We start from the raw sequence: 27,026 nt of genomic DNA, 5'->3' as shown, positions 1-27,026 counted from the left end.
CTGGGCGCCAGGCCCCTAGCTGCTGTCACCGAGACCAGCCAGACCTCCCATCCTGTCCTGAAGCAGTCTCCCTGCGTCCTTCACCATCTGGTACACCTGTCACGGTACCGGGCTGTGAGGGGGCCCCACGGCCGTGCACAGAGATGCCTGCACCTAGGAATTCAGTTTGCCGTGGGAAAAACCACAGGCCAGGAGGCTTCCCTCAGCAGTAGCCTGGCCCCCTGGGGTGCAAGCCAGGCAGACCCTGCTGGTAGGGGTCACCGCCCCCCAGTTGGCTCTTCTGCATGTGTGGTGTGTGCAGGGGGCACACATCTTCCCCCTCCCCCCCAGTGATGAATTTGGGCTGAGCGTTCAGGTGTATCTGGAGGCGGCCTAGGGTGTGACACTGACCTCGGGCTGGTCACCATCAGAAGAATTCACACCATGATGCTAGGAGGGTGGGTTTTTGTCTTTTTTAATATTGAAACAAATCATACAATTACAAGAATTGTACAAAAATGAACAGCCTGTGGTGACCCCTCAGATCTAACCAGGTGACACTGGCACATTCATCTCCTTCCACGGGTCCAGAAACGTCCACTTGTCCACAGTGCACAGCCCAGCCCAAGAGCAGGCAGGGCCTCATGCAAACAGGGCTTTTGCCAGCACCGCTCGGAGCACAGGCTCGAGCAAAGGGCACAAAACACAAGTCTCATTCTAGAAACACACAAGCCTCATCCTCTATGTACGTTCAGGCTTCTCCGTATTTCGGGTGGCAAGGATCCCACGGCAGTCCTGTACCCCTCTGCTAGCGTCCCCAGGAGGGAAACCACCGGGCGGGGGGCTCATGGAGTGGGCTGTGCCACCCGCTGCTTGCAGTAGTTGCTGTAAGCCTCCTCAAACATGGCCTTGCAGGGGAAGCGGGCCTTCAGCTTGGAGCAGATGAGGAAGGAGCCCCCCATCTTCCTGTGCAGGGAGTAGGTCTCCTCAGGGGGCGGGATGAGCCGGTGCTTCAACATGATAGGGATCAGGTTGTGGATCTTCTCGGTGGTGCTCTGCGTGCCGAAGTCGAAGGGTTCCTCCGAGGCGAAGGCCTCCCCCAGGATGAGGATGGCGTCCAGGTGGGCATCCTCCATGGCCTGGCGGGAGGGGGTGGGGCAGAGGGTGAGTGGGGCCGTGCCCTGGCACGGAGCTGTCCCACCAGGTGGCGTTGAAGGGGAGGAGGCTCAAAGGGGGCGTCTGATGATTAACGAGATTAAGGAATGGTAGCTGGGGCCGGGGGAAGCCTGCTGTGTGCCCCGGTTTCACGTGAGGCAGGGCAGGCAGGGGCCCCAGGCACAGCATGGCGGCCAAAGCCTGACAGCCTGGAGGCCTGGCTGCGGGCCTGTGCACCCCTCCTGAGGGTGGCCCGGACGCCCAGCCTCCCCCCTGGCAAGGAGGGGAAAGGGCTGCTCTCTCGGGGAAATCTGGTGACAGTTCAGGGGACAGGAACACAGACCAGTGCCCCCACACTTAAAGGGCTGCAGAGCCGGCTCCAGGCTCCTGCCGGCCGGCCCCCAGACCTCAGAAGGTGGGCCAGGTTGTGCCCTCTCCCTGCACTCACACTCACATAAGCCCCAGCTCCAGATCTACAAGTGGGTGGGAAGGAGGGGCATGGGCTTCCTGACTGACCCATCGCCCGAGGCTCCAATCACGCCTCATCCCGCCACGCCCAGGATGCCCAGGGAGCTGGGGTGAAGGCAGACCCAAGGAGAGTTCTCCAGGGCACTAACGCCTCTCACTTCATTTCTTGAGTCAAAGTTTGGGGAAAAGCAGCCCACTGCCCACCCTCCCCACGAGCGGGGCCTACGGAGCTCCAAAGGCCACGGGGAGCTGACCTTGACCTCATAGCCGGTGAGGAACTTCATCTCTATGGACTTCTTCAGCACCGCCTCCCTGTCCCTGTCGGCAGCTGCCCTGATGATCTGGGCAGACACCCAGGAGGGGCCGTGAGCGGCAGGGGAGGAGGTGCTCCCGGGAGCCAGGGAGCCCCCAGTTGCCTGCCCCCCCCCCCACCTTGTCCCCTTCACTCCTTCCAAGCCCCCAGCCTGTGAGCCTGATGGGCCTTGTCCTCACCCACAGTCACCGGGGGTGGGAGGACAGCAGCCCCGTCACCCTCCCCCCTCCCAGTGTCCCCTGGGCTGACCCTAGGCCCCGGCCCCCCACCGACCTGAATGTAGAGGTCCGTGAAGGATCGGTCATATTCCCGAGTTGCCCCAAAGTCCAGAAGAGCCACCTGGGAAGGAGCAATACCGGAGAGGTTTAACCCGGTGGAGCAGGGGCCAAGACCCCCGATTGTGCAGACCCCTCTCCAGTAAAGTTCCCAGGGGTTCACCTTGTGCAGCTGAGGGTCATAGAAGAAGTTGGACCAGTTGGGGTCTGTCTGCATGAAATGGAACTCGAACAGCTCCCTCAGGCATAGGACCAGGATGTTGTAGCAGATCTGGGGGGGGAGGGGCAGGGAGCAGCCCTGGTCATGGTGGCACCAGGCCGACTCTGGGGCCTGGGGAACCCCCTCCCGCCCTCCCTCCTCTTCCGGTCGCCCCCCCCCCCCGCTGCCCACACGAGGACTCTTGACTCCAGGTGTCCCTGGCAGGGGGAACACAACAGCCCTCTCTGTTCCCTTCATCCCTAGAAGCAGCACCTCAGGGCCCAAGGCCATGGTCAGACACACCTCGTTCCGAATCTCCTGGCTCAGCCCCTCAGCCTGGTCCAAGGGGAAGCCGGACACCAGCTCTGTGGTCAGCACATGGGGGCTGCACAGCTCATCCACAATCTCAGGCACGTAGAAGAAGGGGTGGTCCTTCAGCAGCTCCCTGGGGGGCAGCTTGGGACAGTCACACCCTGGCCCCAGAGCCTCCCACCCTCACTCTGGGGACAAAACTTGGCCACAACCCCACACCCCAATTGCCACCACCCACCCCTCAGAGCCGCAGGGGCCTTCACCCACCCCGGGGGCTGCCTCGAGCGGCCCCTCTGTCTCCGGTGTGGAAGCTGCTGGCTGCAAGCCCCACCTGAACTTCCCGGCACAGGCGGCCTCTCGCTGGTAGTCACACTCCAGGGCCAGCTCCCGCCTCAGCACATCGATCAGGTGCTCAGGGAACAGGCCTGCGCCAGGGAGGAGGGTGTCAGCGGGGGCTGGGGGCTCCCCAAGGCGGCCCCCACAGGTCCCCAGAGCCCGTCCTGCATGCCTGCCCTTGACCCTGCGGCCAGTCTCAGACCTTCGGGAAGCATGTTGCTCATGTTCAGCACAGCCATGAGGTTGTTGACGTCACTGTTGATGCTCTGTGCCACACCAGGGTACTGCGGGGGGGAGCAGAGGGGTCCCGGGCAGGCAGGGCCAGGTCCTGTGAGGGAGCCCTGCTCTCCCAGCCCAGTCCCACCCAGACCCCATACCTTGGGTGAGTGACAGATGTGACCCTACAATGCTGCCAGGACCTCCCAGGTCCCCTCATGACTTTGTTCTCCATCAGCCCCTCCCCCGCCAAGCAGTCAGGGCCCCATCCCCCCTGAGCAAACACTGACTTGTCCCCTGGCCCCGCCCAGACCAAGCTCACAGGGAGGCTGTTCTACCTGCACTCACTCAGCAGGTACTTCCCAGTGCCCAGTGCTGAGCAAACACAGGTGCTGCTCTGCAGAGGGGGCGCACGGGGGTGTAGGGTGAGGAGACCCCAACACTGCAGGGCCTGGGCCCAGCCCTCTGCAGCCCCCACAAGGGTGGATGCACACACCGGGTGCCTACCTGGATTTTCATGGCCACCTCGCGGCCGCCCTTCATGCGAGCCAGATGCACCTGCCCGATGGAGGCGGCTGCAAAGGGCCGCTCCTCAAAGTACTCCAGCTTGTCCCGCCAGCCGGGGCCCAGGTCATTGTTGAGCGTTTTCTGGTGGGAGGAGCCAGGGAGGGGCCGTGAGCATAGCCCATTGCCAGGACACCCTGAGAAGCACCCACGGGCTGCCACAGCTGCCACCCAAGGCAGGGAAGGGGCGGCAGAAGACCCAGACCCCCCCTCCCAGGCCCTGTCCGCTCACCATCATCTGCTTCAGCGGCATGAAGTCCGCGCTTTGCCTCACCCGCTCGAATATCTTGGCCAGGTGGGGGTTGATGAAAGCATCATCTGGAAGGTACCAGAAATCGGCAGAGGGCTACCCCTCAGAAGGCAGGCGCATGGGTCAGGAGCAGAGCAGCCCCCTCCATGGCCCCCAGGGCTGTGGACAAAGGCTCCAGGGAGGACACAGGGCCCCAGGCTGGGCTGTGCACACTCCCGGGGCCCCATAGCCAACAACAGAGGCCGGAGACAGCCTCCCCTGGGGCGCAGGGGGCGTCTGTGCAGCCCGAGGGCCCCGGCATCGGGCGGCAGGTGCCATGGCTTGCTGACTCACCAGTGACTTGAGAAGGTGGATTTCTTAGAAATAACAGGCAAAGCTTTTTGGGATTATAAAAGCAGCAAATTTCAGAAATAAAGTGGCGTAAGAGCTCAGAAACACCCAGAACCTGACCACCTACAGAGAACCGTTTTTCCCCTTCTGACACTATTCCTAATGCGTCTCTTTGGAGCCATGGTGGCCCCTCACGAGGCCGCTCCGGACAGCTTTCCTCACATGGTGGTTTCCCGTGGTGTCAGCGTTCTGAAATGCTCTGCCATGCGCCAAGGGCAGGAGCATGACGTCCTGCACACAAGTCCTGAGAGCCGCCGCCTCGGCCACCTGCTGCTCACTTGGGGCTGTGGGTCCAGGCCACGGAGGATGCTTTGAGGACGCTCCTCCCGCGCAGAACCCGGCACGCATCTCTGACACTGTCCTTGCGATGAGTCACCACACAGGGGTCCTGCACTCGGGGCTGGTCCATGGAAGGGCTGCACATGCACCCCGCCTGCCCCGGGGATTAACTCCATCCCAGCTGCGGGCCCAGGAGGGGACTCGTCTTCAAACCTCTCCCCTGCCCCCTGCACCCTCCAGCCCCCACACGTGGCAGTAGGGGGCGCTGGCAGCAGTGGGACTCTCACCAACTTGGGAGATGTGAGGATCACCTCCAGAGATGCCAAAACACCCACAACAAAGCAAGAAAAACCACCACGGGCTCCTACTTAAGATGTTTTTAAACATCCTGGCTGCTCAACAGCCAGGACTCAAGCAAGAGGAGCCAGTGGTGGGGGAACATCCCCCAGTCCCCTCCGGAGTGGGGCCCCCATGGCTCCAGCCCCCAGCGTGCACTCACCCTGGATGCTGAGCATCTGGCCCAGCTTGAGCGCTGCCCCGCGCACCTTGCACAGCGTTCGCACTATGCGCTCCGCGTTCGCCTCCGACAGGAAGGGGCTGGAATCCAGCACGGCCTTCTTCCCTGTGGGCAGGAGCTGGGTCAGCACGTGCCCGCCCATCGCCTCCCGGGGTGTCTGCAGGCCTCACCCGACCCGGCCACATGGGGCAGCCGCAGCTCATCTCATCACTCGACCCGGGGCACCAGGGAGCCTGAGTGCACCCCAGCCCATCAGCCCCAGGCTCCAGCATCATAAAAACAGGGACAATACAGAACTTAGGGGTATGGGGGATTTTCAAGTGCAGCGTGAAGAAACAGGAGCCCTCACACTGGCGCCAGCCTCCTGAGGCCCCTAAAACCAGCAATGCAACTTACACTCCATGCCGCATACCCACCTGCCCGATGCTGTGGAAGGCCCTTCAGGACCACCCAGCTCTCCCAGGCCTGACTTTAGCAGCCCCCCAACACACGCACATGCACACATTTACACACGCGGAGCCCCTCCCTCCGTATCTGTCCCTGGGGCCTGATGGGGACAGCACAGAAGGCCATAGTGGCATGTAGGGGGCGGGCACCAGGAGGGAGGGACCTGGAGGGACCCATGTGAGGACTCCGTTACTGTCCCTCCCACCCACATACGGGACAAAGGTCACCTGTACCCCTGAGGTCACTACAAGGCAAGCTGGCACAGGAGGGGGCCGTCCTCCAGGGAGGAGAGCACAGGGTCAAGGACAGCACTCAGCCGGCTGCTGTTTGCCTCCCCGTCTGCCCACAGAGGCCCCCGAGGTACAGTAACCTCATGGGTGCAGATGACCTTTGTCCAATACGACCAGGGGTGGTAGGCTGCAGGGTGAGGACATGGGAGGGCTGCTACCGCGTGGCCACAAGGACGTCAGGACCCGCTCTGGCGTCTGCCCCCTCACCCCAACCCCAGCACAGCCTGGCCCCAGTAACAAGTCCACCCCGGTCGGGACCCACCCCCCCAGCTCTTCCAGCCCTGGGACACCCACTGCTTTCCCTGCACTCCGTCCTGTGAGCCTGGTTAGATCTCTGCCCACAGCTATCCCCACGGTGCATGGCACTGTCCTCAGCACTCGGAGTGGGGGAGCCGCGTCCTCTAGGAAGGAACTCTGCCCCAGGGGCTGCATCCAGCCTGGCCTCTGACAGATGGGGGGTGGGGGGGACATGGGGACTAAGCCCCAGGGACATTCAGTTTGCAGGCGAGAAGCCCCCGAGAGCACCCGCGGATCTTCTGCCCCCCGAGGGCAGCTGCATAAGGCCGGACCCGCCCTTGGGAGCTGGGCCGAGAAGGGGCCCCACATTACCCCCTTGCCCTGAGCCAGAGCTGAGAGAACGGGGGCCCCTCTGTGTGCACTGCCCCCCCCCCAAATCCTGGGCCCCAGTGGAAAGGCAGGGAGGAGAAGGGAGGCTGAGGAGGAGGCAGATCTGCGCTGCCCCCACACACAGCCCTGGGCTGCCTGCAGCACTCCTGAGATTTGGGGACCCGGCCCTCTCGGGCATTCCAAGCAGCCCCTCCCCACAGCCCAGAGGTATGTGCTCCCCCCTGGGCATGGCCAGTTCTGAGAGCCGCCTGGGGGAGCTGGGCCATGGTGGGCAGGCCTCCCACTCAGGAGAAGCTCTGCTGGGGCCGACCGGGCCGGGCTGGTCAGCATCCTCCAGGCCATGGGTTCCAGAGCCCACTCAGAGCTGGAACGCAGCCTGGAGGCTGCCCAGGGCCCCCAACCCCGGCTCTCAGGCCATGGTCCCTAGGCCCCTTGACCCCCAGCCAGGGTCACCACTTCCCTGATGAAGGTCACCACCTGTAACCTTGGAGCCAGTCCTGCCTCTTCTCTGCTTGGCCGGGGTGCCCGAAGAGCAGCCAGTTTCCGGGGACAGAGGGGGGTTGCGGAGAACACCGGCTTCTCATTCCAGAGAAAGCCAGGCTTCGTTTCCAAAGTGTCTCAGCACCAACACTAAAAATACCCTCGCTAAACCCTCTCTGTCCTCAGGCCCCTTCCAAGGACACTCGATGTGCCCCAGGCACCCTGTTCTCTGGCCTGTGGGGACACGCCACTGTCCTTTCTCCATGAGGCCCCTCGTCCCCACAGGAGGGTCTTGAGGGGAAGAGGGGCCATCCAGGTGTGTGGCAGGCTCCCCTCAGGGCCCCCAGCTGGGGCCTCGGGGGTCACAGTGCAACAGCACAGTGGGGTGTCCCTGGGGGTACCCCCAGAAAGGAGTTGATGTTCCCTGAATGGGCCGGGGGGCACCCAACCCAGATCTTCAAATACATTTGGAGAAATCCACCGAGCAGAGGGCTCTCCCAGCGCTGTTCTCGGGACTCCAGGGAAGGGAAAGCCCCCTACACCCCGAGCTGCCCCGACCCAACGTCACGGCATCATGAGCACCACAAAATTCAGAGCAGCCAGTCTGCCGAACTTTCTCCATGGAGTCCCACCCTGACCTGGCCACCAGGACTAGGGAGGGCTGACGGTGGTGACCTGACCTCATGGCCCCTGGGAGGCAGGGGACAAAAGAGTCAGGGTGCTCACCTCAGAGACAGAGGACAGGTCTTGGAGGCGGGGGCACCAAGGGCCCTGAGGGGTCTGGTCCAGCAGCACGGACACCCCTCACCCGCTGCTCCGTGGGGAGCCCTGGGCTCCAACAGCCCCGCAGAGCAAGGCAGACGCAGGGCCAAAAGTGAATCAGAAGCAGGCAGGTGTGCCGGCCACCGGGGGAGCCGGGAAGGACTGGGTGGGCCAGCTAGAGCAGCCTTCGGGCCGCAGACGACTCCGGGGCGCCATTTATGTGGAACACAGGACAGGAGATGGCCCCGGGAGGCCCACACTTCAGGAACATGGAGGGGCTGGGGGCCAAAGCGGCCCACCTCCCAGGGCCCAGCTCACCTGAAGGGTCATCTGGGCGGAGGCTCTTCTTCGCTACCTCAGCCAATGCCCCAAAGCCTAGACCCACGGCCAGACCTGCAAGGAGGAGGAGAAGGAGTGCTGGGTGCTGGTGTAGGGACTACCTACCACCCCTCCATCTGTGAGGCCCAGAGCAGCCTCACAAGGTCACCCACCGCAGCTCCCCAGGGACGCTCGCTGACAGTCCAGACGTTCTGAGAAGGGGGAAGAGAGAGAGGAAGGACACACGTGCTGTTTTCAGAGGTGTGGCGCCATCCGTGGAAAAGCTTCCCCCACCCCCACCCCCCCTTGCTCGCAGGGCACGCGAAGGCCCTAAGAATGAGCATGCGTGGGACACGGTTTCCCAGCACAAACAACACGGAGCAGCAACGGTCCATGGGCCGAGGACATCCTGACCCCACGGGGCACCCCCTGGAACGCAGCCACCCCCTTCAGCATGAAGAGCTCCAACTCTAGAATTCTCTGACTCCACTGCCCCGAGAAGGAAAGGTGTCAGTACAGTGATAGAAAGGAGTCGCTGGTGGGAGTCAGAACAGCCTGCGAAGGGAAAGCCATGGAGACTCGCTGCCCACCAGGGCCTGCAGGGTGTGGACAGTGGTCTGAGGACAACAGGGGCGGCAGTCAATTTCTCATCTAAAAACTATGTTTCACAATCTTCAAAATCAAAGTTCATCAATACCTCTTTTGTCCAGAGGCCGGAAATGCCCAACCCCAGCTGTCCAGGAGAGGCCCACGGAGCACAGCAGGTGCCACTGGGGTCACAGAGAAAGCCCAGGGGTCCGGTCAGGACCTGCTGCCTCTACTTGAGGCATGATTCTCGCTGGCGTGGGGGCACCCGTTAGCAGAGAGTGGAGGACACGTGTGTGAGCGCACCGGCCACGGCAGAAGGGACAGCAGGGGCCCACAGAAGACGCCGAAGACGCCAATGCCCGTGGGGCCGGGAGGCGGGTGGTGCACGCAGCCCCCACGCCCAGAGGCGTGAGCTCCGCCCGGCACAGTGTTTAACGGGCGAGGAAACCAGCATGTGCTTCTGTATTTTCCCAGTTTTGCACTGTTATGAAAAATACTATTGAATTTATTCAAAATTTTATTTAGCAAAAAATAATAGCCAACAAATAATAGAACAATAATTTTAAAACCCAAAGAAGGTTTTAACCCAACCTTACAACGTGCTTTTGCAATGCATCTTAGCCACCATCAGGCAAGGGTGCAGCGTGCGCGTCACCAGCCCCATAGGTCACGGCGAGGCCTCAGCGGCCGACTGAGAGTGAGAGCTCCCAGTGGGGCCAGGCAGCGCTCCGGCGCTCGCTGCGGACCGTCACTGCTCCCATTCAACGTGGTGACAGCAGTGCTGCCTAGAGAAAGCACCAGGCCAGCCACGTGCAGAAGGGTAAATTTTCTAGTAGCCACAGTAAAAAAAAAAAAAGAAAAAAAAAGGCAAAAAGATGCGAAGTGAATGCGCGTCGTGTATTTTATTTAACATAATACATCCAAAATATTACTAAGTCCTCTTGTGTGTAAAAATCATCAGAGGTATTTCACGGTTTTGTTTTGGTTTTGTACAGAGTCTTCAAAATCCAGCGTGTACGCGCACTGCGCACAGCCCGGTTTGGCCCGGCCGTGCTCCAAGCACTCACGCATACAAGCAGCGCAGGGCAGGATGAGCCGAGCTCTGGAAGCCATAGGAAGAAGCCAGGCACCTGAAAGGGCCCTCAGGCCCACCAAGGCCATCTGGCAACCGGGCCTGTTTTAGCTCTGACCAGCTCCAGAGGGCACTGGGCACGGAGCTGAGACAGCTGAGAGCAGCCGCGCCAATTAAACATTAACTCCCTGCTGCCTGCCCACCCCGCCCCACCCAGCACAGTATCTGCCTTTGCAAAGTAAGTGATAACAAGCAAGGTTAACCTTCAAACTACAGTGACCCTCACCAAGGTCTCTCTGCATCTGCCTGCATCAAGTCCAAAGACAAGCCTCGGGTTAACCAGCCTGGCCACCGCGAGCAGAGGTGGCCCCCCAGCTCCCCTGCCCGTCGTCGTCCCCCTCAGAAGTTCTGTCACACCCTTCCCTGGCCATTTCTAGGCTGCCGGGCAGGGCCAAAGCTCTCCAAGGGCAAGGACCTGTCATTAGATCACCAAAAGATGTTACACAAAGACCGCCTTAGGCTCCTTCGGTGGCCTGCGAGCTCCCAGGGAGCGGGAGGTGCAGCAGCCGACGGGCTCCCCACTGCGGCCAGCCCAGCTGCCCTGACCTTGACCTCAGGAGCTCCCGCTCTAGTGAACCAAGAATAAACCAGCCCTCCCCCACCCAGCGAGCTTCCAGCCATTCTCAGAGCCTTGTCGAGAGGAAAGCACAAGGCCCAGCCAGGCTCTTCTCCCAGAACCGGGTGGTACCGGAGGCTTCCGCTCAGACTCCCCGAGGCCTGGTGGGGACGCCCGGAGCCCCACTTGCTCACTCCACCTGTGACCCATTTTCTTCGGCCCCACCTCAGTCCTCCCAGTGCTCAGGGCGCTGGGATCCACCATCAGCTCGGCCCACACGGCCGGCCAGCAAGTCCTGCCAGACAACCAACCGTCCACAGAGCCAGCTCTGCGGCCCCGGGGCAGCAGTCGGCAGCCTGGCCTCCGTCCTGGCCTGCGAGGAGGTGCCGGCCCCTGCCAGGAAGGTAGCCTTTCTCTCAAGAACAGAGCTTTTGCAGTCAAGAAATGGGAAGCAGGAGGGTTCTCCCCAGAGAGAGGAGAGCCCTGGGCCAGCTTCCCAGGCCCCCAGCTCGGCCTCTCCTCCCTGCAGTCCCCCTGGAGGTTATCGGAGCCCAACAAGGCCGCCCTGGAGCACCCTGGGCTTCGGCCCAGACGGACAGCAGAGGCTGAGAAAAGGAAAAACAAAACACCTTCCAACAAACAGCGCCGTTGGGAAGGAGGCTTTGTGAAAGGTGCCCTGGGCGGGAAGACGTAGCTGTACCCGCCAGAAACCCCGGGCTGTTTACAGAGCAAGGCTCACGGGGGTTTCTGTGCCACAGCCCCAGAGATTTCTACGGACAACACACTGTGTGCCAGGCACCGTTCTGGGCCCGCGCTGTCGTAACACATCTTCTAAGCCAGAGGACACACAAAGGGGTGGGGGCAAGGACCCTGCCTTTGCAGCAAACTGTTCCTAAATCCTGGCCCCAGGGGACAGCACGGAGCATCAGGAAAGAGGGGTCAGAGTCCCCTGGACGGCGTGCCCCCAGGCTGTCAGGAGCCGCCCCCTCCCCCATGCCCAGCAAGGAACCCTGCTGCAGTCTCGGACTCGGCTCAGGTCCCTGCGCAGTCACAAGCAAGCACACGGCCGTGGGCCACTGAGGCACGAGTCACCTGAACCAGACATCACCGTATCTGCCCTCGCCTCCCTCACAGAGCTCCTCAGGGGGCAAAGCAGACTCATGCACCCCTTGTAGAGCACCTCCTGGAGGAGCAGAAGCCACGCGCCCACACCCGTCACCCCCACCAAGCGGGCGCGGGCAGGGACCTGCTGTGAGAGGAAAACAGGAGTGCGCCCTCAGGATTGCAGGCAGCAAGCTGGTGTCCCCAGGGCCACCCCACAAGCAGTCAGCCCTGCACGCTGCCCGCCAGCCCTGGGACCTCTGATCTCCGCGGCCTCAATGACGACTGAGTGCCCGATTGATAAAGCTCTGTGAGGGGGATGCCTGACTTCAGACAAGCGACCCTGGCGCATGGAGCCAGGGGGCTGGGCACACGGGGCTGCCCCACGAGGCCCAAAGGCTCCTCCCCCACCCCAGCCGCAGGTCTGGTGGCAGCGTCCCAGCGGTACGGCTCTGCTTAGCTCCTAGGCCTCCATCTGCGCCCACAGCGAGTCGGTCACCAAACTTGCTACTCAACTTCCTGTCCTTGATCTTGGGAGCATGTGCTTTGCACTTTTGCATTATTAAAACATGAGAATGGTTGATGGGAGTTCTATTTGTTTTAAATGTTCTTGGCAAAATTAAAAAATAACCAAAAAACCAAATACGCCCAGTCACCCACTGTTTGTTTGTTTACCGCTGGGATGGGGCCACGAGAGTGCGGGGTGAGGGCATGACGACGCCAGAGAGCGTGCGGCTGCTGAGACACTGACCATGTCCCCACATGGGTCAGCGTCCCAACAGCCAACGCCGCGCCTCCACCCTACACCTTATTTTCCGACAGAGAAGACACTCTTCTGTGGCCTCATCTCTTTCTTGGTATATTTCCTTTTTACTAAGACGTTACTCAGTGTTTTCATGTCCGGAGGCCCGTGACTAGCAGCAGAAACATGCATGGACAAGTGGCGTCACATCATAACTGAAGTGGACGGAGGATGATGACACAAGAGTCCCACAGCACCCCTCTCCCTTCCTCAAGTCAAGCCTTTTTTTTTTTTTTTAAACAGGCTCCACACCCAACACAGGGCTCAAACCCATGACCCCGAGATCGAGTTGACACTCCTCTGAGCCGGCCGGGCGCCCTGCATGAACTATTTTTTTAAAGCAAAGCATTTTTCTGGGAATGAGGGTCCCTGAACTTTTCACCTTCTTAAAAATACAAGGGTTCCCAAGGGTCCGTTTGCTCTACTCATCACTCCCGGCCCAGTCTTGTCATATCTGTTCCCTAGACCAGATTTCGCAAGCCATTCCACACATCGCCCTCCTTCTTCCTGCTTTTGCACATCCGGTGTCCTCCCGTCCTGGTGCCCTCAGCACCTCCTCGCTCCTGCCTCCCCGGCAGGACTGTAAGGTTCCTGGTGGAGGCCCGGCTGCCACAATGAATGAGCAGCAGCGATCAGCTCCTTCGGAGATCAGCCTCCTCTGCAGCAGGCCTGACCCGCTAAGGTCTCCTTTCTGTCATCCTCCAGTCCTCCCTCAGGTTCCAGACACACAGGAGATGGGAAGACGGCTCCTCCGAGGCACAAAGTGGAAAACGGACGGAAAATACAGACAAGGACACGAGAAACACGCAGAGGACCGTGGACACGTGACATACCTAACACGTGTCATGGGAGAGAACAGGGTACAGGAGCAGCACTGGAAGAAATGACCAGAATTTCCCAACTCGGACAAAAGACATTAAGCCACAGGTCAAAATATCCTCACCAAAGCCAATGCAAGACCCCTATTGTCCAGGGCCTCCCGACCAGGGGCCACGGGCTCAGCCGACAACCCTGGGCTCTGTGTCAACCCAGCCGCTTACAGGTGGCGGTGCCAAGGCGCCAGGGGACCCCTGTAAGTGGGTCAATGTGCGAGCAGGGCTCGGCCTGAGACCAGATGGATGGGCCCAACCCACAAGCCACTACATCGTGTGGGAGGGAGTCTCCCAGGGCTGAGGCAGGGTTTTTCCTCATCTCCTAACCCACCGAGAACTGTCGCAAGCCAGGGGCTGCCGCAACAGAGGGCTTACTGGGGGAACAGCTGCAGGCCTCCCCCCATTCTGCTCCCTTGGAACCACACCCAGGCCCCACTCTCGCCAGGCGGCCAACAGCACTATGTGCGAGTGATGTATCTTGTGCATTTTAACTTTTTTTCCATAATATATTCTGGTTTTGTGGTTTTGTATGTTTTAATCTTAAGGCTCTCCTTCCTGCATGGTGTTCTCAGGAGCTTGATCGAGCTAGCAGCTCCAGTTTGGCACAGAATACTTGCTTTATCACCAGGGAGGACAACTACTTGGAGGGCAGAGTCTAAGCAACCACCTCATTTTTGCCAATCAGAGGACACTAGGGCCGAAAAGCCAGCTCTTGAAAGCCTGCCACCTGCCATGTTCCGTGGGAGACGAGGTATGAACTGGGTTGCCCCAGGACTTGATCTCCTCCTCTTGGAAGACGGGAGAGTGTTCTAAACAGAACAGGTGGTGCAGGAAGGCGAGGCGAGGCTGCACTCGGGGAAAGGGGCAGAGGGGAAGACAGGACTGGCTGAGGGTCGTTTCTATGTGTAATAGAGGATTCCTGTTCCAGACTTCTGGTCCCAGGGCCCGGGACTCCCTTCTTCTACCAGATCCATCCGTCGTGAGACTGGGCTGGTCCTACCATGCACAACAGGTGCGTGCGTGAATTTTAAAAATGCAGGGATAAGGACAGGTTTCAGAACAATACCTCTGGACCCATCTCGAGCTGCCCAGGGATGGGTGTCTGAGGCAAAGGCAACATGTTTTAACCTTTGTGAATTCTGGGCTTTTCTCATTGGCTTCTAGGGACCATAAGCCATGGCTTCTCTGTGGTGCCCAGAGCCAGTGTCCCGCCCTGCTGTGGCCGTGAGGAGTGTCATGGGGGCTAAAGGAGAAAAGGAGATTCCGTTCACATGCCAGGACAGCCCCACAAACCTTCCTCACTGTGCTGGAAGGGGGCAAACCCAACAGAGTGCCTCGGGTGACATGCATCTGATCCCGGGCTGTCTCCCCCCAATTGCTGCCCGCTCCAGTGATCGTATTTGTGGGGGCTTTGTAGGACTTCACAAATATGTGTTGGTCTTCTCCATATTCTTTTGAGGTTTTATCGTTTATAAACTTTTTTGTATTGAGAAAAATAGCCAGAGCATCTTTGACAAAAGGTTCTGTACCAGGAAAAGAATCTGGACCACAGCTCGGTGACCCCTCTTGAAGTGTGGGGGTCCTGAACCATCCTTTCTCTTGGGTTCCCCTCCCCTATTTCCAGCCAGATCTTCTGTCCTAAACACTTGACTCCCACCCCCTCTCCTATTCCCCCTCCCCAAAAAAAACCCCCTCACTCTCTCTCTCTCTCTCACATACACACACACACACACACTTAAATCCTGAAGAAGCTAAGAACACTCCAACCTCTGTTCCCAATCTCCTGTGTCAAGACCATTCCTTGCTGTGATTCGTACTAACACACTTGTACTGGGATGGATCAAACCTACTTTAATCTCTAATCTTAGGGGAGAGAGAAGCAGAAGCAATGGGGGGCGGGCAGCGGGCCTTCCACGTACAAAGTAGGGCTGGGGGACCGAGACTGGGAAGATGAATGTACATCCACGTCACTCAGGAATTTCCACACAGGTGCAAGAAACATGTCAAAGTGGCAACAAGATCGTTTAACAGGAGACGGACGAGTGCAGCTCCATGCTAACCACCAGAAACCACACCTTTGTGTGCAATCTTGAATTTACAGGGCAGGTGGAGGGGAGCGAGGAAAGCCTGTAACTCTGCTCTTTCGCTGATCCCCCCCTTTCTGAGCTGCAGGACACTGAGTCCCCGTGGGCTTGAGTGACTCCTCCTCCAAGCAGTGTTTACTGGGTGGTTGATTCTGCTGTGCTGGGTACTTCCTTTCCCACTTGCTAGTGTTTGTAACACATAACGCTGACCCTTTTCCCTTCTCTCTTTACCCTGGGAAAGTACAATGAATAAATAAAAATTTATTGGTTCTAGAAAATAAAAGAAGCCCCTATTTTAAAGAAGAGAAACCTAAGTAGGGCCCAAGATCACAAGGAAGCCGGGCTGGAATTATAACCCACTACTGTGATGACCTGAAGCCCAGTTCTGACCCCAAACCCAGACTCTGATCCCATCTTTCATATCACTCCTTAACAGGACCTAATATCCACAGACCGCCCTGCTCACAACATCTCAGTCATAATGCCCCCTGAGCCAAAGTGGACCCAGGACCCCCACCCCCTCCACGTCCACCAGCTGAATACCCACCACTGACCTTCTCAAGGGCGAGCCTGCCTCCCGGGCAGTCTGGAGTAATCCCTTTCCTTCATGTCCCCCCTGCAAAAAATCCCTACACCTGTCGGTCCACACTGCACCCCCATGAGGGGAAGAAAGGTCAGAAGTGTATTCTAGAAGAACAAAGCAGGAGCGTTACCTCACTCTGTTCAGACAACGACCCACCGGTAAACCACACCCTTCGCAATACGCGAACAACACACATAAGCAGGATGTTTGTAGCTCTGGAGAAAAAAAAAACGTTTTTTTGCAACACGTACAGCTCTAAGAATCTATGATATTAATTCTGATATTCTATTCAATTCTACTCTATTTGTTTTTTAAGTGCCGGTCCTGACCCACTAAGTTGATTTCACACTGGCTGAAGAGCGTGACAATTTCAGGTTGAGGTTGAAGGCCCAGAACTGCCATCTGGAGCCAGAACAGCACATTCTTCCCAGACCTGGCTGCTCCCTGCCGAGACCCTCCCCCCTCAAAGCCCGACACAGGAGCTGACAAGCCCTGGGCGAACCTCTAGGGCGCGCCCCGAGGATGGCTCCAGGCCCCGGGTGGCTGTGAGCAGGGGCTCCGGTGGCTTCTAAGGGCACAGAGCACCTGCTCACCCTGACCCCAGACCAGGCGGCGTCTGGCCCGCTGGGAGCCCTGCACTCCACAGATCTTCCCCCATAACCCCTCCCACTCTGCTCATCTGCCTCGACCCCAGCCCCAAGGGCCTGGTTCCTGCCCCTCTCCCCGGGAATTCCTGGCATTCCGTCAAATTCAGTTTACCACCACAACCTTCTTTCTGACCACTCTTCCCAAACAGACCCTCTACTAGCCTCGTCCCTACCCCAAGAGGATTACTCCACTCCAAACCCGTGGGTCAAGCGAAGCCTCTGTGCTGAGCCCCCTCTGGAGCAGAGGGAAGCGGGCTGCAGAGAGAGAGACCACAGAGTGAGAGGGGACGGCTCCGGCCTCAAACTCATCGGGGAGAGGAGCGGGCCTCCACGCAACACTTCAGTAATCAACGCACCCACCCAGCAGCCTCTGTGCAAAGCAGGGACGTGCCCAGGCTCCTGCCGAGTAAGGACCCACGGAGGCCGCCAGAGCTCGGATTCTCAAACTCCTCCCGGGAGTGGCGTCCCAGGCAGTTACACTGTTCTGTGAGGCACTGGTTGAATGCAAGCCCACAAAAGGAAATAAAGCCATAACTGTGTCCTAAAATGCAGAGGGGGTACTTTAGGCCGGACTCTGGAACAGCTAAGTAGCAGCAGATGCCAAATCTGAAGATAGCAATGATGGAACAAAAGCTTCGAAAAAGCTCCATCCAATGAACGTAGTGGGCTCTGCACATGGGGAAGCCCAGCAGCTGTCACTCGGTGTCAGAGCCCACACATGGGTCCAGCTCCAAGGGCCAGGCTACCGGGGGCGGGGGGGGGGTAGGGCACAGAGCCAACCCCAAACGAGGAGCAGGATGTCATCTCTGGGAGAAGAGGCTGCAGAGCACAGCGTGCGTGACGGCCGGTACATTGGAGGGACACTTAGAAGCCCACACGAGCCAAATGCGAGGCAAGCAGGTCACGGCTCAGACACACACAGTGACCTGCATCTTGCTCGGGAATGGAAAGGACAACACGAGGTCATAAAAGCAGGTACAAGTGCTTCACTCCAAAATTACCTTTCGATTCAGCACAGGTGTACTGGACACAGAAGTACTCAAAGTTCCAATGAAAAGGACAGAGCTCCCAACCACACAGACTTTCTGACAGCAACTCAAGGCCCCAGCACCTCGTGAGCCCTCCACTGACACCCTGCCAGCCCGTGGGGGTCCAGCCCACGAGTCCCTGCGAAGCCAGTCAGGGGCAAAAACCACTCCGGGAGCTCAACAGCCCTGTGAGGAATGTCGGCTCACTGCCCGGCCCCTCCCGGCAGCAGGGCTCAGCGGCAGGAGGAAAAGGCTGGTGCCGCAGACACGATCCCCCGAGTGTGGCCACGCTCACCCCCGGGGGTGAGCAGAGGCAGAGTGGAATCCCGTCATTGGATCATCCCCCAGGGAGAAGGGTCAGGAGCAGCTCAGGCAGGCGCTGATGGCCTCCACGGGACACCTCAGGTCCCCACCCTCTCCCACCTCCATGCGGGCCCCACGGTGGTCCCAGCTCCACTTGGCCAGGGCTGGCAGGCCAGGACACGTGAGGCGTCACGGGCGCACACAGCCACCTTACCTCCGAAGTTGGCCAGCCGCCCAATCCGTGTAACTGGCACCTTCCGCTCCCGAGCATGCTCGCTGAGCTAGAGGGAGCAAGGAAAGAGACCTCACGGAATCGGCAAATGGGGACAGGACCAGCCTGTAGGGGTTCACACGGCCCCCCACAGCCCCGCTCCACCCCCAAAGGTGGCCGCTCCACCTGGCAGCTTAGTCCACCAAGAGGGGGCCTGTGTCCCTGAAAACGCCAGACCACAGCATCCGGAGAATGTCCCCAGAGGAGGGCCTGACACCAGCACCAGCAGGAGTGGCAGCCAACCCAGCCCCACTCCACCAGGCCCTCCAGGACGCACCATCTGCTTGTGGGGCTTGCTCTCGGGGCGAGCCTTGGCCTGCCGGGCCTTCTCAATGTCCTCCGTGGTGAGGCCCCCCACGGGGGGCTGGTCCTGGTGGAAGAACCTTCGTGGAAGGCCCGTGGTAGAAAGTGGGTGTCTGGGGTCTCCAAAGAGCCTCCCGGTGATCGTGCCCAGAGGGGAGGTGGCCTGGCCTGAGAGCCCAGCTTCCCTAAAGGGTCCACTGGTCACGTAGGCAGGAGCCGGGCCCTCATTGCCAGTGTGATCCCAGGATGGAGGGGCTGACCAGTCAGGGGAGGAGGCTGCAGAGAAATCTGTGAGAGCCCCCACAGTCTGAGGCCCAGAGAACTCTGCTTCCGGGTCTTCGAAGTTCTCGGCATAAGGCTCCTCGTGCTTATCCTGACCCTGTGGGGAGCAAAAGCCAGCATGAGCAGAGCAAGAGGCCCGCCTGGGCCTCCTCCCTGTGTCCACCCCCGCCCCCTGCACAGGGCGCCACACGTTCCACCAGGAAGGCGGCCCTCAGCCAGATCTGCAGGGGAGCACCTTCCCAGCCCGAAGCCAGGAGACCCAGGTTCGGCCCTGCTCCTGAGAGGCCCCACTCTGTGGTTCCAGGGAAGCCGGACAATCACAGAGCACCTGCTGGGAGCCTCGCCAGGCCCTGGGGAGTGACCGCCACACTACAGGCAGCAAGTTCCTCATCTGTAAATCAGGGCTTTGGGGAGTGAGCCAGGCCAGCAGACAGCTCAGAGAAGTAAAAGGCCAACCAGACCAGCGAGGGCCACTTGCCGACAGGACTGACCCGCCACACCAGGCCAGCACCTCACCCCTGGCCCTTCCTCTAAGAGGCTCTCATGAGGGCTGGCCTGCCGTCCCTGGGAGCTGGGGGTACGGGGACAGGCCAGGAGGGAAGTGCCACGCTTTCTCTGTAATGGTCACACAGACCCAAACTGCAGGCCCAGGTTCCTGCTGCATTCAAACCCTGAGTGACCTTGAGCCAGTTCCTGCCCCCTCTCTGCCACCTCATCTGGAAATAGAGCTGTGTGGGCCGCAGACAGGCCGGGGGAATGGCGCTGCTCCTGAGGCCGCAGGGGTGGGCTCGGGGCACACACGGGGCGCCTGGGGGCGCTGCAAACCAGCAGCAGCCCCACAGCCTCCTCACCGCGGCTTGGGGTCCAAGGAGGGACTTGCCCTCCAGGGGGAAAAAAGAGACTGGCCGTCACTGTCATTTCATCAAGGGGACACTGAGGCTGGGAGAACTGGTAAAAGCCTGGCAGAGCCTGGACCGCTGGCCCTGCTGAACCTCGGCTCCACGCACAAGCGACCTGCACTTGAATTTGCCAAGCACGTGTCAGGTGCCGGGGACGTGTTGGGTGCCGGGGACGTGCCAGAACCAGGGAAGCCGGGAGGGCTCATGGGAGGGCCCATGGGAGCCCCGTGGGGCCTCCTGCCGTCCCAGAACTCCAGCCACGGCCCCCTGGCCCTGCGTGACCTGAGGGGCCCCAAGCTCAGTGAGCAAGTGAACGAAGCCCTTGAAGGTGTGGAGGGGGAGACATTTCTGGATTATGTGGCCTCCGTCCCCTCGGAGAGGAGGAGGCCCCAACGATCTAAGTTTTAGGGAAAGAACAGGAGCACACGAAGGCCCCTCACCCAGCTCAGTGCCTCCTTCGTGGTGGGACCCACACTCCCTCCTCCCTCCGAGGACCCTGCTGGAGATGCCCTGGCCTGTCCCCCCACTCGCCTCTCAGAAGGTCCCCCAGGCCTGGCACACTCTCACTCGCCGGTGTTTCACAGACAAGACACCCACCAGGAAGGGGATGGCTCCACACCAGGAAGGCACCTGGGAGTCACTCAGAAGTCAAGGACCAGTCTCCCCATCTGAGAAGGGGTGATGCCCAGGACAGCAGCCAGGCTGGGGGCGGCATGATGGGGTTGAGACTTCTACAAGTTAAAGGCATTTCCATAGAATGACAGAGAGGTGGTGTCACCACCAGACCCTTAGGGAACAGAGGGGAGGGGTTGGGAATCCTAAAACCTGACCAGAGGCCTGGAGGCGGTGACAGCCTCCTAGCAGGGCACCATCTGCATCTTGTGCCCGTGCCCCCTTCCCACCCTCTCGGGCTCCCAGGAACGGGGCAGGCGGCTCGCACGGTGACACCCAGGTGAACGGTGCTCTGCCCTCCGCTGTGGCAAACCCTGTTGACAACTGCCTCTCCACACGCACGCGTGCTTTGGACCCTCCTGCTGGGCCAGGGGCTCGGAACAGGGCAGGAGGGCGAGGGAGGCAGGCGGTGAAGCTGCGCCAGCGCTCCCCGGAAAGGAGCCGAGCCCCCGAGTCCACGCCCAGAGCCCCGCGGAAATGAAGCTGGGAATGCGGCCCTGGTTCGGCTGGCACGTCAGTAAGGATCCTGGGCACATAGGGCCCGGGACAGCTTGACACTGCGGCGTAACGCCCAGGGACACACGCACGCTCAGCCTACACACAGGGTACCTTCTGCCACGTTTGTACCAAAACCGACCCGACAAGAAAGATAAATCAGATAAACAGTGGAGAAGGTGCTCGGGCTCTTGAAGAAACTGTTTCAGGGAAGGAAACACAGGCTCCCTGCAGCTGCCTCCCTAAGAACAAAGGTGGATGCTGCTTTGTTTGTTTTTTAATTTCTGAAATTAAAAAGGCCTCTGTTGATGATGGACTCTGAGAAACAAACTGAGGGTTCTAGAGGGGAGCGGGGTGGGAGGATGGGTTAGCCTGGTGATGGGTATTAAAGAGGGCACGTTCTGCATGGAGCACTGGGTGTTATGCACAAACAATGAATCCTGGAACACTACATCAAAAACTAAAGATGTAGTGTGTGGGGATTAACATAACAATAAAAAAAAAAAAGGCCTCTGTTGAGCACGTTCAGTAGAGGCCCAGGAACAGAGGGCCAGGTGGGGGGTGGGGAGCAGGATGAGACTGGGCCAGCAGAGTGTGGCCTGTGCCCCTGGGCCAGTGAACTGGGGCCTGGGCCACTGGTTCCCGGGGGCTATCCCAGCTCCGTGAGGCTTCCTGAGCGACAACTCGAGTCATAGGGCTACAGCCCCACGCCGGGACCCCACCACACCCAGAAGGACAGCAGGTCCCCTGAGCCAGCCCCCCGGCGGCATCCTGATTTGCCCCCCCCACCCCCCGGCCTCGACGAGAGCTCCAGGCCAGCCCCTCCTGACGCCCCCTCCCGCCTGCCTCCTTACCTGCACCTTCCCCAAGACCAAGCCCATCTGCTCTGCAGCTGTGGACTGCAGGGCCCTGGCCGCCACGAGGAGCTCCCCACCAAGGCCCAGGCGTTGCAGGTGGGTCTCCACGGCCACCTGGGTCAGCTTGGCAAGGCCTTTGACCAGCATGATGGCGTCCCCCAGCATGGCAGCCATCCTGGAGGGCTGTAAGAGAATGGGCCAGTCGAGGGGTGCTCCACACTCACACAGAGGAGCTCCACCCCGAGGTCTGGGTAGAGGCATCGGGAGGTCTGGTTCTTCCACCAGACCCCCTCTGATACAGGCTGACTGAGAGACAGGACAGCGAGGGAGGGCCAGGGCTCAAGGTCGGCCCTGGGTGGCCCCCCACCCTGTCCTGCCCAGGCATGGAGCAGAACCAAAGGCTCCGTGGAGCCAGGGCTGGGGGCCCCACAGCCACCCCGTGAGATACCGAGGTGTGGAGGGGTGAAGTGAGTAGCCCAAGTGGCAGAAGGGGGATGTGAAGCCAGATGCCCTGATTTTAGTCCAGTGCTCTTTTCCCTGGACCCAAACTTGGTTGGGGAGGGAGCGTCCACTCCAGAAGCGCCTCCCTCTAGGGCCTAGGGCGCCCCAACCCCAGTGACCCCAGCCCCTCAGGGGCTGCCCGTCCCCACCCAGCTGCCCCTGCTCTGCCTGGGCGGGCCTCTGACAGACACCCACAGGCCCAGGGACGTGCAGAGGCCCCTCCCCACCCTCAGGCTCCACGAGTTCCCAAGCCGTGTGGTTTGCAAACCGCGGTCCAGTGCCATCCATCTGGGAAATCCAAACCGGCACGAAAACCAAGAGGAGCAGGATGCAGGACGGCCAGAGAAGCATCAGAGCACACTGTGGGTGGGACTCTCTCCTGATACTTGTTTTCCCTGTGTGCACCTGTACTTTTCCCTCCACTCGGTCACAGTGTAAAATGTGTTTCTTCATGTCGGTCAAGGCCATAGAGGCAGAAAGCACTGTACCCAGCACTGCCTCCCAGGGGAGCATGTGCGGCCAGTCCCCCAAGTACCTCCTACAGCCTACATGGGACTGCGTGCTGGGAGGGGCAGGATAGGGTCCCAGGGACATGCTGGGGCTGAAGAAAACCCACAGAAAGAAAGGGAGCAGCAGGGGGCCCCAGAGAAGCAGCCAGGGAGCACTCTGGCCAAGGCAGGGAGGAACTGGGACCCACTATGAGGAGGGGCGAGGCTGTGGGGGGAAGCCCAGGTACACCCTGGATGCAGGGCCTGGGCCAGCAGCAGGGAGGCTGCGGGCACACAGATGCCTGCGGACTCCGAATTCTCCTCACACGAGGGAAGGGAGGCGCCGACTCTGAAGACCTCAACCACAACTCCAGGGGCTCCTGAAGACGGCTGGCTCCCTCCCACCTACCCATCACAGGGGAGCAGCCCGGGTCGGCCCAGGAGTCCTGCAGGGACCCTGAGCTGGGGAACAGTGCAGCTACTCATATTTACAAGGAGAACGAAGGCACAGGAGCCTGGAGAGCAGAGAGGACCCGTGGTCACAGGCCCTCACCTTCACGGTCACAGGTGCCACCAGACCCCAGGCGCTCTCCACTCTCCAACTTGGTGACACGGGTCTCATTGCTCCTACTTCACAAAGGAGAAAACCAAAGCCAGAGCGGTTAACGATCCTGAATGGTGTACTGAATGGTGGCCCTGGGGTGCGATCCCGGCCCTCCCCTGCTCTGTGCCCACCACACCACACTGCCTCCCCAAACACTTGGCCCACTGGCTTCAAGGCACACCCACAGGGACGGGGCCCTGCTCAGGCACAAATGGGCTGCCTACACCCTCATCAAAGCCAAGGTTTCTGGAAGGGGACCATACCCTTGAAAGAGACGAAGGGGAGGGGCTAGCCGGGCCCATCACCTGCTGCCATTTCACACCATGGGCTCTGATCTGGGATCCTGGACTTTATGGCAATAAACAAGGGTGAGCCCCACAGACCCAATGGCTAGGACTCGGGAGAGAGCCCATAACCAGAGCTCACACAGGGCTGCTGCTGGCGCTCAAACTGCCCAGCCCCCTGGCCCCACTCCCAACACGTAGACATGCTGGACGCAGCACCCCCGCTGTTCAGCCCGCAGACCCCAGGGAGAGAGGTTTCTGAAGGACATGTTAGGGACATACAAGGGTGGATGGAGACCCGGCCCCAGCCACACCTGTTCAAAAGGACCCTTGCTGGTGGCCCCAGGGTATCCCCCATATCCCACTGTCCCCAGGTCCCCCAAATTAGGCCTTCCCCTTACTCACCTCTCAGTCCAATCCAGCTAACCAAGGCAGGAGCCTCCCACAGGCCTCAGGCTCTGATAATTCCCAAGCCTCAGCTTGTCTTCTAATGGATACCCTCCTGAGACCCTCCTGAGACCTATTTAATTCAGACTTTGTTTCCAGGCTGAAAATTAATTCTCCCTGGATTTCTCACCCAAGTTATAAGCATGAACGAAAGCGTCACTAGAGCAGAGCTGAGAAGTGATGTGGAGCCAGTGGGTCTGCCCTGCCGGCGCTGGCCCACCACACCGATCCATGGACGCTCAAACTGGAAAGCCAACTTCCACTCTTGGCGCGCTGCAGACGCAGGCCTGGGACCCACTGGAGTCCAGTCCTCACTCCCCAGCTCCTGAGCGTGGCAGCATTGATCACCGCCCCCAGACGGGACGGATTACACCCACTTCACAAGACACTTTAGAAAAAATTCCTGAGAGGGGCGCCTGGCTGGCTCAGTCATTAACCGTCTGCCTTCGGCTCAGGTCGTGATTCCAGGGTCCCGGGATCGAGCCCCGCATCGGGCTCCCTGCTCGGCAGGAAGCCTGCTTCTCCCTCTCACACTCCCCCTGCTTGTGCTCCCACTCTCGCTGTCTCTCTCTCTCTGTCAAAATAAATAAATAAAATCTTAAAAAAAAAAATTTCCTGAGAAAAAAATGCTAAATTGACCAAAGTTTTTTTTAATTCCTGCATTTGGGAGATATGAGTAACTATGGTCTCTTCCAGTATATTCCTGATTCGTTTAGTTGATGTATACTACTTTCAAAGTGGCAACTGGGTAAGTCATCTAAAACCAGTACACACTGAAAACTAGCTATGGGGCATCTGGGTGGCTCAGTTAAGCGTGCAACTCTTGGTTTCAGCTCAGGTCATGATCTCAGGGTCCTGGGATTGAGTAAGCCCCATGTCGGGATCCACACTCAGCAGGGAGTCTGCTTGGGATTCTCTCTCTGCCCCCGACCCTCGCCTCCCCCAAATAAATAAGTAAATCTTTAAAAAAAACTAATTAGTTATGCCTTTCATGCGACCAGCTGCGTCCTCGTCCCCAGCAAAGTCGCGATGGGCACAAGTCTGACCCCAGCCAGCGGGCACCAGGGAGGGGAAGAGGGGGGACTCCAGCCAGCTACTCTGCCAGGCAGGCCCCATCCAGGTGGAAATAACATCACAGAGATCCCACCTTCCTGCTCGCTGTGAGGCAAAACCTGCTTTCCTCAAATCAACAGATGCTACGAATCAACACTCAGTCATTTGTGAGCAGATTCACACGTGGATACCCAGGCCTGCCCCACTTTGGCGCTGCTCCACTCAGTGCAAAGTCAGCCGTTCACACCTAATCAACACCAGGTACTTTTTTTTTTTTTTTGCAAAGGTGTGTCTACCCTCAAGGGACATCAGGAAGAGGAAGGACAGACAGAAGGCACTACCTTTCCAAAACTTTTCTCCCCTTTGGTTTTCAAAAAGTGGGTCTCACGGATCTGAGGCACCAGAATCCCAACGGAACTCAGAATTCAGCTACCCTGAAATTTGCGGCAAACCCCCTGTAGGAGTGCACTAGAACCAGGCACACAGCTATAGCAGGAGGCGTTTCATCAAGATCTTAAATAAATAAAGCAAAAGCCCCGGGGCACCTGGGTGGCTCAGTGGGTGAAGCGTCTGCCTCTGGCTCAGGTCATGATCCCAGGGTCCTGGGATCAAGCTCCACATTGAGCATCGCGATGGGCATGGAGCCTGCTTGGGATTCCCTCTTCCTCTGCCACCCACACCCCACACCCCTAATGGTTCTCTCTAAAATAAACTGTTTAAAAAACAAAACCTGATCTGCACCAGGATTCATCTACAAGTATCTACAAGTATTCGACCCCTCTCCCCACCGCACTCCATCCCACTGGCCGCTGAGCAAGTTTTCGGACCCCGCCCAGAAGGAGCAGAGCAACTGAGCGCCCGGCTCTCTGCCTACTTGGTAGGTGAGCCCCGAGCCCCAGAAGGCCCCGGTGCCACCACTCTCCCCCGAGGAGGGGACAGCCAAAAGTGCTGGGTGAACAAAGAGATGTGAGGGGGGGGCAGCACTCCCGTTGGGGGTGCCTACTAGGGACTAGCACCAAAACAAAAAGGCATTCAGAGATGCAACGCTTGTTCACGAAGGTCTCCTCCCGGTGCTCTAGTCCCTGCAGGCCCCTGGGCACCCATAGCTGTGGTGCCATGCGGACGCTTCTATACTGGATCAGGCACCAGGGAGAGAGCCAGAGGCCAACGGGGGCTGACACACGAGGCTCAGGTGCAGAGGCGGCTGCGGACCCCCAGAAAAGAGTCCTAGGAGCAGGGACATGGGGTCCAGCTCTACCAGGGCTGCGGTCTATGCGACTAAGTGCATCACTCTCCAGTTCGTCCCACTCCAGTAGGAGAGGGCTTTGGGTGGCTCCCCTTTTCTGGTCCTAACATGCTAAACCTCTATAAAGGATGTAAATAAAGAGCTTATCTAGAGAGAGAGAGAGAGAGAACAGGAATCGACCCAGCTTAGCACTCCCAGGGACAGAGGCTGGAAAACAGTCCCCAAGCTCCGAGAATGCTCCTACTGACTCCTCACTCTCTGACCTTCCCCGGGCTTTCAGGACACGAGCTCACCATCTGTCACTCGTCTCTCCGCTCGAGGGGACAGCAAGCCAGGGTTGGATCCCCTTCATGGCTCTAAATCGTGGCGTGACCGAGCAGCCCCGTCTGACCAAAGCCGGGTAGCTCTATTTCCTGAGCAGCCCCAAAGCCTCGGGATGGCTGGGCGAAGGACCCCAAAGGAAGCTGCACAGAAAGCTCTTTGTCTTGGGGAGTGTGTGAAGTTTCATCCAGCCATTTGCCCCACACGTCACCCCCAAGTCCCACTGGCATCAAATGGCCCTCACCACCCCCATGCTCCCCTCCCGGGCTCCCCATCCTGAGGAATGGGGCCACCACCCACTTCTCTCAAACCCATCCTCACCTCCGCTGACTCCCTGGCCACTCCCAGCAGGATGACTTCCCCAGCCCCTAGCTAGCCCGCCTGCCCCTAGTCCCCGGCCCCCACTCCCAATCCACTCCGAGCTTCCTGA

General features: G+C 59.5%; 1 protein-coding gene across 1 annotated transcript in view; it reads right to left on the bottom strand.

Moving 5' to 3' along the window:
* Window positions 1–438: 438 nt before the first annotated feature.
* The window catches only part of COQ8A (coenzyme Q8A), a 40,224-nt gene continuing 13,636 nt past the window's right edge, over window positions 439–27,026 (bottom strand). Inside the window, exons 2-15 of the mRNA XM_078077859.1 lie at window positions 21,650–21,835; window positions 18,422–18,826; window positions 18,088–18,154; window positions 8,178–8,252; window positions 5,236–5,358; window positions 4,050–4,135; window positions 3,761–3,901; window positions 3,240–3,321; window positions 3,033–3,126; window positions 2,693–2,834; window positions 2,354–2,461; window positions 2,189–2,254; window positions 1,857–1,943; window positions 439–1,118 (exon numbers count right to left, since the gene is read on the bottom strand). Coding sequence (XP_077933985.1) covers window positions 825–1,118; window positions 1,857–1,943; window positions 2,189–2,254; window positions 2,354–2,461; window positions 2,693–2,834; window positions 3,033–3,126; window positions 3,240–3,321; window positions 3,761–3,901; window positions 4,050–4,135; window positions 5,236–5,358; window positions 8,178–8,252; window positions 18,088–18,154; window positions 18,422–18,826; window positions 21,650–21,826 — 1,947 coding nt within the window. The 5' untranslated portion in view covers window positions 21,827–21,835 and the 3' untranslated portion in view covers window positions 439–824. The remainder of the gene's footprint in view (window positions 1,119–1,856; window positions 1,944–2,188; window positions 2,255–2,353; window positions 2,462–2,692; window positions 2,835–3,032; window positions 3,127–3,239; window positions 3,322–3,760; window positions 3,902–4,049; window positions 4,136–5,235; window positions 5,359–8,177; window positions 8,253–18,087; window positions 18,155–18,421; window positions 18,827–21,649; window positions 21,836–27,026) is intronic.

This window comes from Halichoerus grypus, chromosome 7, assembly GCF_964656455.1.
Source record: "Halichoerus grypus chromosome 7, mHalGry1.hap1.1, whole genome shotgun sequence".
In the NCBI taxonomy this organism is placed as follows: Eukaryota; Metazoa; Chordata; class Mammalia; order Carnivora; family Phocidae; genus Halichoerus; species Halichoerus grypus.
Note: the sequence above shows the minus strand (reverse complement) of the source record. Positions and strands in the feature narration are given on the sequence as shown.